The following is a 13,285-nucleotide window of genomic DNA, read 5'->3' on the forward strand; positions in this document are numbered from 1 at the left end:
GAGCTATTGTCGGGAGTTGGAGGTCTCTGTGGAGGTCCACGTTGCGCATGTACCACGGGGAGCCAGTGGCCGTACGCATAAACTTATTCTGTAGGACTTGGAGAGGTTTGAGAGAGGAGGGCGGCAGGTGTGCAAATGCAACACAGGCATAAGACATTATTGGGCGGATGCACGTTTTGTATAGCGTGACTTTGTGTCGAAGTGACATTTTGCTCTTTGCGCAAATCATGGGGTAAAGACGGGAGAGCACATACGCTGCGTTCTTGCGGACTCTACGAATGTGCGCGGCGAAGCTCATCTTGTCATCAAAGGTTACACCCAAGTACTTGGTATTAGTTTGCCAGGGAATGGGGCGGTCGTAAAGAGTTATTTCAGTCTGTCGAAGTTTGTATTGTGATTTCCTTTTGGACTTTTGAAAGAGCACTGCTGCGCTTTTCTCCGGGTTAACCTCTATCCTCCAAAGGCGGAACCAGTGGCCTAGGCTACTGACTGCCTTTTGGAGTCGAGCTTTAACGTTTCGGTAGTTTAAGTCGGAGCTGTATAGAGCGGTGTCATCCGCGAACTGGGCTATATGAACATGAGGGGATCTGGGAATGTCGCTGGTGTACAGCGCGTACAAAAGTGGCGAGAGCAGGGAGCCCTGAGGGACTCCAGCTCGGAGATCCTGAGTGCGGCTGAAGGCTCGCTTTATATAGTTTTTGGTTGGGTACCGACATTACTCACAATAATTCTGCTGACAATATTTATTTTAATCTGTTGAATATTTGTTCCTACTTATAGCATATTTGATATTATAAAATATATGATGAACTAGCTTCTGCCCGCAGCTTCGCCCGCGTAGCCTACAGGAAACAAATGGCATTTTTTTTTTCAGAAACAAACATTATAACATCAGGACGCGCACCCTGCATGCCCTGCACCTTCCATTGCAAAACCTTCCAACCCTCAAACCCCCATTTCATCCCTTTAGGGGGGGGGGGGTCTCATAGTCGTTTCTTAACTGACACCTAACCTCAAGAAAAAAAAAACTTTCCCATACAAACTTTCATCCCCTATTTTACCACCCTTATAGGCCAATTTTCCAAAAATCCTGAAACACGTATTTCTTCATTTGTGACCGAAAAGCCAAATACCAATTTTCATGCAAATAACTTGAAAAATGACGGACTTTCATACAAACTTCCATCCCCCATTTAACCCACTTAGGGGTGGAATTTCGAAAAATCCTTTCTTAGTGGTTACCTACTCTGTACAAAGAATAGACCCTCCAAATTTCATGTCTTTAGGACCAGCGGTTTAGGCTGTGCGTTGATATATATGTCAGTCAGTCAGTCAGGACTTTGAATTTTATATATAGATTATAGGTAGTATTAGTAACAAGAAGTATCACGAGTAGGTATTTGAAGGTAGGTAAGTTGCTTGCTAGCTATAATTACTGAATCAACATTCCAAAGCGACCGTAGATTTGACCTTTGGCCATACAAAAGTGCTCATACAGTACAAGTCTATTTGAATAAAGCGTTAATTTGAATTTAATTTGATAAGTAATGCTATCAACTCTTGAAAATTAAAGTATTTTTATTTTGATCGGTTTTATTGGTCTTTATTTTAACTGCTAACCACAGAGGGTTTCGATCATTTTTAGTTTTGACCGTTTGGGTACATGTCTCTATGACTGGTAAATGTTGAGGGTCTTTAGGGTACTCCAATAAAACGTTTCGTATTTTTCCTGAAAGAAAAGATTCAGCTCTATGCACATGACGTATAGTCTCAAAGAAAACATGTTCCATACAAAAATGTTTTGGCGAGCTTCTAAAAGTTAAAAAGAGGCAATATTTTTTCGATTGATGGCCATCCTTTTGTTTCTTACTCAACAAAAGGGTCCAAGGCCTTGAACATATTTTTATTTTTATATAATTTTCAGTATAAAACTGTTTAAGTTTGAGGTAGGTTACTAAAATAGGACTGGGTGCGTTTGGAACCCTCGTAGCTTTAGTTTTACATATTTTTTATTATATTTTTTTTAACTAAGTTTACGTTACAAATTCAACAATTGGCAATCAAAAAGTGTATAATAATACCCAATTTGAATAAATGATTTGACTTTGACCTATGATAACAATATTTGTGTTAGCAGAGTAAGGAGTATCACGGTGCGGCAAATTGCTGTGCGTTTTAAAATAAATTAAATAAATAAATTTTAATTTTAATGTATGAAAATCCGGTGCGGAATTAATTCCGAGCGCGCTTCAAAGTTGTATACTTATTTCACAGATTTTGCGGGAAAAAACGTAAGAAAAAAAAAGAAAAAAAGTGCGCGCTAGCTCTAAAGTACCTTTAAGAGTAAGAGTGTTTCATGATCAACCCATCGCCGGCTCACTACAGAGCGCGGATCTCTTCTCAGAGTGAGAAGGGTTTTGGCCATAGTCTACCACGCTGGCCATGTGCGGATTGGTAGACTTCACATACCTTTGAGAACATTATGGAGAACTCTCAGGCATGCAGGTTTCCTCACGATGTTTTCCTTCACCGTTGAAGCAAGTGATATTTAATGTATAAAACGCACATAAATCAGAAAAGTTTGAGGTGCGTGCCCGGGATCGAACCCCCGACCTCCGATTAGAAGGCAGACGTCCTAACCACAGGCTATCACAGCTGTATTTAGAACATTGTTTTTGATCAGTACCCTTTCCCTTACCTATTATAAATGCGAAAGTGTGTTTGTTTGTTGGTTTGTCCTTCAATCACGTCGCAACAGTGCAACGGATTGACATGATTTTTTGCATGAGTAGGTATAGATAAAGACCTGGAGAGTACTTTTAACCCGAAAAATTGAAAGAGTTCCCACGGGATTTTTAAAAAGCCTAATTCCACGCGGACGAAGTCGCGGGCTTCAGCTAGTATTTTTATATTAGGTTGATATTTGCTTGTTCAGAGGTGCACCTAGGAAGGTCTCGCAGTGCGCGCACACCGGCTGGCACACCTGTGTACCGTAATCGCATTACTCTTATCACGCGATGCCTTATCAGCCACACACTCGAGATTCGATTCGGTCATCGTAGCCATATACCTACGCTGCGATATTGTTTAGGTCTTTGGAAAGACCAAAAGAGCTTTTTCTAGTGAAAACTTGAGACAGGTAAAAACTTAAAGGTCGCGTCACCGACACGCTAATATTATCAATATAATAATTAATATTGCTCGGAGAGTTCCGATAGATGTAAAAAGGTAAACTAAGTAGGTGTAAAAAGGTATGATATTAATAGATATTAATGATTTAAGTATGACATTGTATGATCCTAGGTGGATGTAGGGGTGATCTCCGGAACTAATGATCGATTCTGACAATTCTATCACTGATAGAGCTTTACTATCCCCGAGTGCTTTAAATAAGTGTATAGGCTATAAATTATATCACGCGGACGAAAGCAAGCTAGAAATAAAAATTAACTTCTGAACATATTGATTGTAAGGAGGTTGGTTCATTATAATGGTAGGTACCATCTTACCCCCTATCCAACCTTAGAGGTTGGTATATAGAATTACAGCAGGACTTTCAGCGAGCTTTACAACTGGCCCTGTGGCGCAACGGATAACGCGTCTGACTACGGATCAGAAGATTCCAGGTTCGAATCCTGGCAGGGTCGCACAGTATCAACTTTTTGATAATTTTATTTGCACAAAATTGTTTGCTTGCCTCGCTTACCTTACATTGGTAATTAACTGTATTGTTGAAAAGTGACGACATTGAGCTAATGTTTGGCGAGCAAGCACAGTTCAGCAACAATTAGGTTCAAGAAATATTAGCACTTATTAAAATAGCAGCAAGTCTGAAAATACATTGAGCTACGCATGCGTCCTCAATTATACGAAATGCGGTTTAACACTTACGTGATAAGGTAGTTTTTTGATCCATACTAACGGCATAAAAGTTTAAACAAGCGCAGCTGATCAAATATTGTAGTGGCGATAATTGGCCGTGATGCAATCGCGTGATTCTAGTATCCGTTTCCATAATTTTTTTCTGACTTTCTGTTTTTAAAAAGATCACTTATATTATCAGCACAGGTCTCCAGGATTTCCATTCTATTTTACTTACCGAAAAAAGTCTTTATTTGCGTCAGAAAATCGATTCTCTGGCGCAAAATAAGTTTTTTTCTTATAAACATCCTATTGGAAATTTGAAACCGTGAATTTGTAGTTAGGTACATTACAAAAAAAAATGTGTTCATGAAAAAATATTAGTATTTTCAATTTTCAAAGTAAGATAACTATACCAAGTGGGGTATCATATGAAAGGGCTTTACTTGTCCATTCTAAAACTGATTTTGATGAATTATAGTTTGTGATTTATATCGTGCAAAATGTCAAAAGAATACGACTGTAGTACGGAACCCTCGGTGCGCGAGTCTGACTAGAATTTGGCCGGGGTTTTAAGCGTTATACCTACTTATTATATAGTAGGTAATACTTATTTGAAGATGACAGAGCCAGGTTGTATAGGTATCACTCAATCTTGTAACCTTGTAGGTATTGGTTGTGTGCACATTTCGTTTACCGCATTCTTGCCTTTATTTGCAAACATCGCATATTTAGATGGACTATGGACTTGAGACTATTTGATAGTTTATTCAGTTGGTTTATATACAATAGGGTACGAAGATTAACCCAATTTACATAATATAGGTACATATCTATTATAAAATAATATGTAGGTACCTACCTACCTACTTTATGCCGAATTAGAATCTTGTTTCTTCAACATTAATAAATATTGTATTTTCTACCATTGTTTTCAGTAAATATATAATTTTTAATTCTGAGCAATAAGTATTGCACACAAGCACAACACACTGCACAACACATTCACAGACAGACATCGAATGCCTATTTGCAATTAAGTTACCTACTTATTTATATTGCAGAGAAACTCATAAGAATGACAAACTATATAGGTAGGTAAGGCCTAAACAACAAGGTGGAAGTGGAGTCAATAAAAGATGAAAATAATTCAATAATGCTTTTTATTTTCTGTTCTTTTCGTTACTTATACATAAATCAGTGCAAATTTGAAGTAATATAAAAATTGAAAGATAAGTTGTTCAAATATTTTGAATCAGTCGACTAATATTTTGTGACGAGGATTGAATACTAGTTGTAAGGTGTGCTTAAAAATTGGTAATTAGCGAGATGACGGACCCATTATGGAAATTGTAGTAGCTATTTAAAAGAGCAGACTTGGAAGTCATTGCAACCATAGGTTCATGTCTTTGTTAGGAGAAACAAAGAGTAGTCACGATTTCTTTAGACATACCGCAATTTCCATAATGTAAATCAGCTTTACCCCATTCCCAATACATATACGTCATACTCTATTAACAATACAATTTGTCACCATTTACAACGCAACCCGAAAATAACTAAAACTATAACAGTCGTTTAAAATCATAATACACCATAATTAATAAGGGTTATATAAGATAATTAAAGCATTTTCACCTTAAATTCAATATAAAATCATAAAAGGTTTTAAATTTGATAGTTTTTTGCTAGATTTTTATATAATTTTCAATATGATTACATAAACTATTTACAATAATTATTTGTAGGTACTAAACGCAGAACGATAAATTAATAAAAGAAATTTCGCGTTTAGAAGTTATATTTTTATAATCTATAAGAGCAACAAAATCGCCATGCATAATCACACTCAAGAATTTTAACTTAAAATAATATAATTATATAGGTAAATCAACTTTGAATTGATTCACGTCTTTGATATAAATGGAAGCATCGTTTTAAAACTAAAAAATACCTAATTAAAGAAAGAAAAAGACATATTTTGTCTTTTTAAAAAATTGAGGGATCGAAGGAAACGTTTATTGCATCCTTTTGTATATATTATGATATGAGAAGAACCTCCTCCTTTTTTTGAAGTCGGTTAAAAAGTATCATGTAATTATTTTTTGAAGAAAATACCAAAAATTGTCTAGATGTCGCAAACCACTCAACATTATTATTTACAAACACGTTCACGTACACCAACCTACATTAACAACTAATAAAGCTTTTTACATTAACATTATAACAAAACAAACCACCCTGGCGCCCTGCCGTCGGCGGACAACCATGGCGGCCGATTGCATTGCAATGCTCAAGTCTTCTGCACGTAATGCCACGAAATAATTAAATTAACGTATTACATTGATCTTAACGAGATCGTACTTAGGATATCATCGTGAGATGAAGTTCACTGGAACTGATGCAGGAGGCTCCTGATCCTGAGGTACTGCTACAGTACTTCTCCCGCGGAGCGCTTCCCTTGCACCTCGAGGTATTAAAGTTCACCATTAATAAAAATGTCCTTACAAACTATATTCTATCACTTAACACGACATCGGCCTGTCCGGTTGATCTTGTTTTTCTGGAGTCTGTAACAAAGAGAAAAAGATTTTGAGGCATTGATTTAATACAATCTTCTACATAATATAATAAATAAGGAAAAGCTGACTGACTGACAGATCTACTAACGCACAGCTCAAACTACTGGACGGATCGGGCTGAAATTTGGCATGCAGAGTAGCTATTATGACGTAGACATCAGCTAAGAAAGGATTATTGAAAATTCAACCTCTAAAGGGATAAAAATAGGGGTTATAAATTTGTGTGGTCCCCGCGGATGAAGTCGCGGGAATAAGCTAGTCTTGTATAATCTTAAGAATAAACAATCCAGGAGTATTACATGTACGTATATACCAGAAAGACCCTAGTAAACATCATTGTTATCTCGAATTAATTGCTTAACAAACCGTGCAATGTTTTCAACATCTAAAGTACGAGGCAAATTAGTTGGTCCCTCTGAACGTTATTACAGTTATTACTGATTGTGACAAATAGTGTATCGGGTAGCACATGCGCATCCCGCCCGCGTCCGGCCATCTGTTACCGCATATGCCCTGTTTCGACACTGTTTTAATTCATTAGCGTCTGGTCAAAGGGCTTGCGGGACTGGCACGCCAGTTTACGCAAGTTGGTACTGCTGGTAGTTGGGTGACGAGTTCATGATCATATCATGCAGTTCACAGCGTAGTTTAGACGTATCGTTCGGAGTATCAGTAAGTGTTAGATTACCGCTTCCCGTCCGCACATCCGCGACACAGCTGAACGGCCGCACGTGGCCATACCCTATTTACAGACATACTGAAGGGAGGGCGCACATGTCCCGAACGGATCGGGACTTCGCGAGAGCGAACACGTGAAATCCCTTTATGAGAGCAGCATTGTCGACTGGATAATGAATAGGTGCGTTGCATTTATTTAGCTATCCGCCACCGGCGCCGTCACGTGTACGCTCGTACGCAGCTGTGAACGACCGTTACCCGCACAATGCCCTCGATCGATCGGCGATGGAATCCGACCGATCGGCGAAATCGTTGCACGTGTGCAGCCTGGTAGAGGTTTGCCAAGACATTTCGCGGTGGAGCTGCATTGTCTACTCGCCGCCGAAGCTGGTTTATTAGTTCGGAGAAGCGTAAAGGTGCTCGTAAAACTTTCACATGCGCGATTTATGCGCAAAGTAAGCGGGGACAAAGATATTCAGAGGAGCGGACGAACTGTGGACGTGGGCGTGAACACCCTGGCGGTGCGTTGTTGTCTTCTGTCGCGTCGTCTTCTGATGACGGGACGTGATGCGTAGGTGCCACTGGTTGCATCAATTTAAATCTTTCTCATTCTAATGATTTAAGCGTAAGCAAGCAAACCGTTATAATACATATTTATTTTATCAGGTTTTAATAAAAAAATGTTTTCAATCAAATAATACCTACATCTTTCTTACATCTGTAACATGGGGACTTTATTATCATTAAATTCTCAATACTAGTATTAGTACTAAATGAACGTCAACGGTTATTAAATGGGGTTGCTTGTAATAAGGGGGTGTAGAGGATTACGCGCCTATCCTTTTCATTATAATGGATACTTAGCTGCTCATTATGGTTAGGGCGAAAAGTCAAGCATTTGCCTATAAATGTACTCCCACTTACGTATTAACATTAATGGTAAAGGGAAATCGTAAAAGATATTGTGATTCGGTATTATTTATAGCGTATAATGTGGGAAGAAGGTTAAGATGGATGCCTGTCAGACGCCGAGTAGGTTGGCGATAGGTTCCACGATCGTGAGGGCCCGAGGGCAGTCAGCTGCGGGTAACAATTTAAGTCTCGTCGCGAGATATAGTTGCCGTGGCGTACGTTCGTGACCGAGGTTTGTGGCACAACATAAGCGCCTGATGCCTCTCGAGATATCGCCGTGAAATGCCGCCTCACGACGCGCACGGAGCCAGGCATTCCAGCACGATCTCCCCGAAGCTTTTTCTATCATTTTTTCCACAGACCTGTCCGGTCGAATCGGCGGTCGCAAGACAAATAAACTCAACGTTGGATGTCCTTGTAAGTTTGAATATTTCACATTTGTATTCTGGAATGTGGTTAAATTACTCGACATTCCGATAGTTCCTGCATAGTGTGGGCGGTGTATTAGTAAATATCTGTTTCTCAAACGTAGCCAGTGTCTTTTTGTAGGAGTCTTCGGGCATTACAAAAAATTGTTTACAGATTTAGAAGGCTATGTAATTAATGCACGTATCTACCAACCTAATATTATAATCGTTATCAAGTAATCTGACGGCATGTGATCTGTTTTGCGTACATAACGTAATTGCAAACAACAATAAATTTCAGTTTTGGGCAGATGCACTAAATACGCGACGGTGTCTGTGTAAATTCTTGCCCGTTGCGTCTCCTAAATCACTCTTGTTTTGAACATTTCCCTCGGTCCCAACAACTGGCAGTGATTAAAATTTACGTGGCGCGACCAAGTACTATTAACGAGCCCGGCTCGTAGACGCAAGGCGCTCGAATAAATCCTTCGGAGATGCACCTGCCGTGCGTCCAGCGGCCAACTCATCATGCATTTATAGCCTCGCTTCGCTAATCTAATCCTTGGCGGAAACTTAGGGGTAATTACGCTGCGTGGCTCGGAGATAAAATAATTATACACAGGTGTCAATCGGAATGCTAAATGAGGCAGAAATGGCTTGAATATTCAGATTGTGTGTCAGTACAGGGTCGTTTACGCGGCGCCGGCGCAGGTGGCCGCGCTTCAAGGCTGAAATTCAAAACAGCCGTCACGCATGCGTGAGCAGCGGCGGTCTAGATTGTGTTGTGACTATTTACCGAATAGGTACCTAGGTACTCGTGGCTTTGTATACATCACCAGAACATACAGGAATTATTGTCTACGAAAGCTAACTGGGATACCTACCTATGAGAATCAACCTCATATTTTAAACTGTTTATTAGAATAAAGTGTTCTACCTTTAGGCTTTATTAGGTTAAAATTCGATAAACTATGGATTTGGTCATAAATTAGCTAGGTATGTTAGTTATTTAATATTACTTATTGACATTTTAAACAGCAAATACATACTTACATACTAGGTACAATAAGCCAAGATTTGCTTTACTTTATTTCATCAAAAAACATTGTTTACTAAGTAAATCGTGCGTCGACACGGCTTGTGAATTGTGAAACTGCCAGCATCTCCACTTTTACCTTCGCTTGCGAAACACGCAGGTGCGCGCGCGCCGCAAAAACATTGACACGACCGATTTCATTAACTTTTTATGCAATGGCTATTCGAGTACCGTTAAGTAGTAATTATTTTAAAAATAATCTTTATCAAAAACAGGATTAATCTACCACGTCAACGTCATGTTTTTTTTCGCAAAATATACGAAATTGAAAACTACTTTATGTTCTGAAAGTCAATATTGTAATTTATGAAACTAATTGAAAACTAAATTAGGTAGGTATGTTTTGGAAGTCAACATTGTAACTTATTAAAAAAAAAATTATAAGGGTGAAAACTTACCGTGTGGCTAGAGTGGTGTGATGAGGGAACAGCCTTGTCAGCCGGGAGGATGGTGTTGGGCGCCGGTCGGGGTCCGAGCGGTCGGCGGCGCGGCCGGGGGGGTGAGGTGCACGCAGGCGCCAACGCCGCCTCGGCCTCGAATTGGCCCACAGCAGGATGATTCTCTAAAGCTGATTGTAGGTCGCAGATGTAGTCGATCACGTGCTGGATGACCTCCAGTTTCGAGATCCGCCTGTTCTTTGGCATGAACGGAACCAGGTCTTGCAATTTGGAAAGGTACATCTGGATTTCGGCGTTTTCACCGTCCCGATGCCTCTGGACTCGTCCGCTGGCGATCGCCGGCACGGACGCTCCGGTCGCGCACACAGCAGTTATTGCTTTCATCGTGATGGTCACTAAACACGAACACTGGTAGGAATTGTACGGATTTCGCGGCGCGTCACGCGTTCTACACGAGTAGCGGGTGAGGAATGAAGAGATGCGCGGTGCGACGTCGTATTTATGGGCACTGGTGGGGCGCGGGGCGGGCCGGGGCGAGCCAATGGGCGCGCGGAGGGGGCGGCGAAGCCTGATTTTCCCATGGCGGCGCACGGCGGCGTCTGCCTAAGGTTGGGCGGCCCTGGCTAAGGCCGTTGCGCTTGAGAGATTTTGATAAAGAAGAGAGGAGTTAAGACAGTGGGCTTTAATAGTGATGATAAATTAAATCCAATGATTACTAATGAAAGTTATCATTTATCAATTATTTGTCAGGTAAGGCCAAATACTAAGTAATTAAAAATCAAGCAAAGCATCTGCTGTATTATTTCAAAGTAAGAATCTTAATCATCTAAACAGGCTTCTATAATAATTAGAAGCTAACAACCTAGTGTTTACTTTTATCTCAATGTATAAAATAAATAGCAGAAGAGGGTAGGTGATAAATACAGAAGTAAAACCAACCAAGTCGAATATTAACTGAATTGTATTTGTTCAGCATTGATCTATTTATATTAAAATGAATCTACCACCCATTTCGCTAAGGTGTTTAGTCATGGAGAAGAAGGGCAAAGAAACTCCATAACACACATCTTTTAAAACATTAGAACGTTGAGCAAAGTAGTAGGTACATATTTGGTACACAGTTACAACAGGTAATCTATAAAAGGCAAATGATTACATTACATTATAATACAATATAAGAATACTTAACTTCAGTAAGGTCCGCTGTGTTTGCTCTGGGCTGTCGATACAAGACTGTCCCCTCTCTGTCGAGGTAGGGTACTTTTATAACACTGCCATCGCAAACAAGGCGGATATCGACTATCACATGATCTTAATATTAATCATTATTTATTTTAGGTTTGTTGACAAAAGGTATGTTGACACGCCCAATTTACAATAATAAAATCAGTGACATTGATGGTCTACGTATTAATAATTTACAATAATAATAAGCGACTTAAATTGTCAGTTTACACAACATTATTATTTCACATAATAGCTATTGCCAACTGTATGTTGACAATAGCTTAATATAATGTCACTCTTAGTATATTGACAATATTTAATTTACAATGAATAATTAGTGACATGTATTGATAATTTATATAATATTATTTTTCATATTTTCATATTCCTAGATACCAAATTAAACAAGAATAAACAATAATAGTTTTACACTATTGTATTGTATGATGACAGTAAGAAACTAGGAACATTGACATTGTATCCGGAAACGGAATAACGATTCTGTTTTAAACATCACAACAAACATTTACTTCAGACTCCCAAGTTTATGATTAGATGAATTTTAGCATAATAATTATGTATCCAATTTTATCGTAATATAACACGGCCATACTGACAAGTACTTCGCTCCCGAAGTACATAGGGAAATACGGAGAGAAAGGAAAAAAAATCCTTATGTTTTGTTTTTTTTTTTTAATACCATTCGGCAATAATAACATTTGTCCCTTTTAGGATTAAAAACTCTTGTCCCGTTTGGGAATCTCAACGTTTGTCTCATTCGGGAATCTCAAAATATTTATTTTTATTATTTATTACCGTTATAAATTTACTATAATATGTATTTATTATTACATTTACCATATTTATTTATTTTATTTTTAATTTATTTACTTTTATTATTATCAATATTTGTTCCATTCGGAAATCTCAAGCTCGTCCCATTCGGGAATCTCGATATTTAGTTCCATTCGGAAATCTCAAGCTCGTCCCATTCGGGAATCTCGATATTTAGTTCCATTCGGAAATCTCAAGCTCGTCCCATTCGGGAATCTCGATATTTAGTTCCATTCGGAAATCTCAAGCTCGTCCCATTCGGGAATCTCGATATTTAGTTCCATTCGGAAATCTCAAGCTCGTCCCATTCGGGAATCTCGATATGTGTTCCTTTCGGAAATCTCTCAGTTCGTTCCTTTCGGAAATCTCTCAAGTTTTGTTTTTTTTTTTTTGTTTTTTTTTTTTTTTGTCCCATTGGGAGTCTTAACATTTTGTCCCATTGGGAGTCTTAACATTTGTCACATAGTGAGTCTTAACATTTTGTCCCATTGGGAGTCTTAACATTTTGTCACATAGTGAGTCTTAACATTTTGTCACATAGTGAGTCTTAACATTTTGTCACATAGTGAGTCTTAACATTTTGTCCCATTGGGAGTCTTAACATTTTGTCACAATATAGTGAGTCGTAACATTTTGTCCCATTGAACTTTTTGTCACATGGTGAGTCTTAACATTTTGTCCCATTGGGAGTCTTAACATTTTGCCACATAGTAAGTCTTAACATTTTGTAATTTTTTTTTTTTTTTTTTTTTTTTTTTTTTTTCTTTTTTTTTTTTTTTTTCTTTTTCTTTTTTTTTTTTCTTTTTTTTTTCTTTTCCCTTTCCTTCCTCTCCGTTCTCCTTCTGTCATTTAGCATAAATTATTAGTATGTTTTATTATAATTCGGCCATCTTGATAAGTACTTCGTTCCCGAAGTACATAGGAAAATAGAAAACTGCAGCCCGTGAAATTAAATCAACTACGGCAACAAAAGCACCGACACAAAAAAAAATAAGATTGTGCCATTCGCAAAACAAAATTCAATGATTCAATGTCAATGTTACTGTCATAAAAACTAGGATAGACGTCAGACCGAAATTAGAGTAGAAGAGAATATGTTTTCTTTGTTGATTATGTCTTATAAACAAGTGTAGTGTATGCAAACCAACTCAAAACAAGAATAAATTGATAACACGTAACGTAGGTATTTATAAAATTAAAATGTTCTGATAGCATTACTGAACAGAAAAAACTTGAGCAGGTAATCTGCCTTACGTTGCTAAAAAAGTAATTTAGTTAAATAATAAAAGT

At 38.3% G+C, this 13,285-nt stretch overlaps 1 protein-coding gene and 1 non-coding gene across 2 annotated transcripts; one reads left to right on the plus strand and one right to left on the minus strand.

Annotated features, from left to right (window-relative positions):
* The first annotated feature begins 3,574 nt into the window (after window positions 1-3,574).
* Window positions 3,575-3,647, plus strand: TRNAR-ACG (transfer RNA arginine (anticodon ACG)). Its single transcript has one exon. It is a non-coding gene; the product is annotated as a tRNA-Arg (tRNA).
* A 1,360-nt stretch (window positions 3,648-5,007) lies between these two features.
* Window positions 5,008-10,413, minus strand: emc (Basic helix-loop-helix domain-containing extra-macrochaetae). The gene is made up of 2 exons (XM_034975285.2): window positions 9,935-10,413; window positions 5,008-6,431 (listed from the first exon to the last, which is right to left on the minus strand). Exons 1-2 carry the CDS (start codon window positions 10,316-10,318, stop codon window positions 6,387-6,389), a joined length of 429 nt encoding a protein of 142 aa, XP_034831176.1. The 5' UTR covers window positions 10,319-10,413; the 3' UTR covers window positions 5,008-6,386.
* Window positions 10,414-13,285: the final 2,872 nt, after the last annotated feature.

This window comes from Maniola hyperantus, chromosome 14, assembly GCF_902806685.2.
Source record: "Maniola hyperantus chromosome 14, iAphHyp1.2, whole genome shotgun sequence".
NCBI lineage: Eukaryota > Metazoa > Arthropoda > Insecta > Lepidoptera > Nymphalidae > Maniola > Maniola hyperantus.

Coding starts and splice junctions, on each gene's coding strand:
- emc (XM_034975285.2), bottom strand. CDS start 10,318: ATGAAAGCAATAACTGCTGTGTGCGCGACCGGAGCGTCCGTGCCGGCG. Junction 6,432..9,934: donor CACACCACTCTAGCCACACG/GTAAGTTTTCAC, acceptor TCTTTGTTACAG/ACTCCAGAAAAACAAGATCA.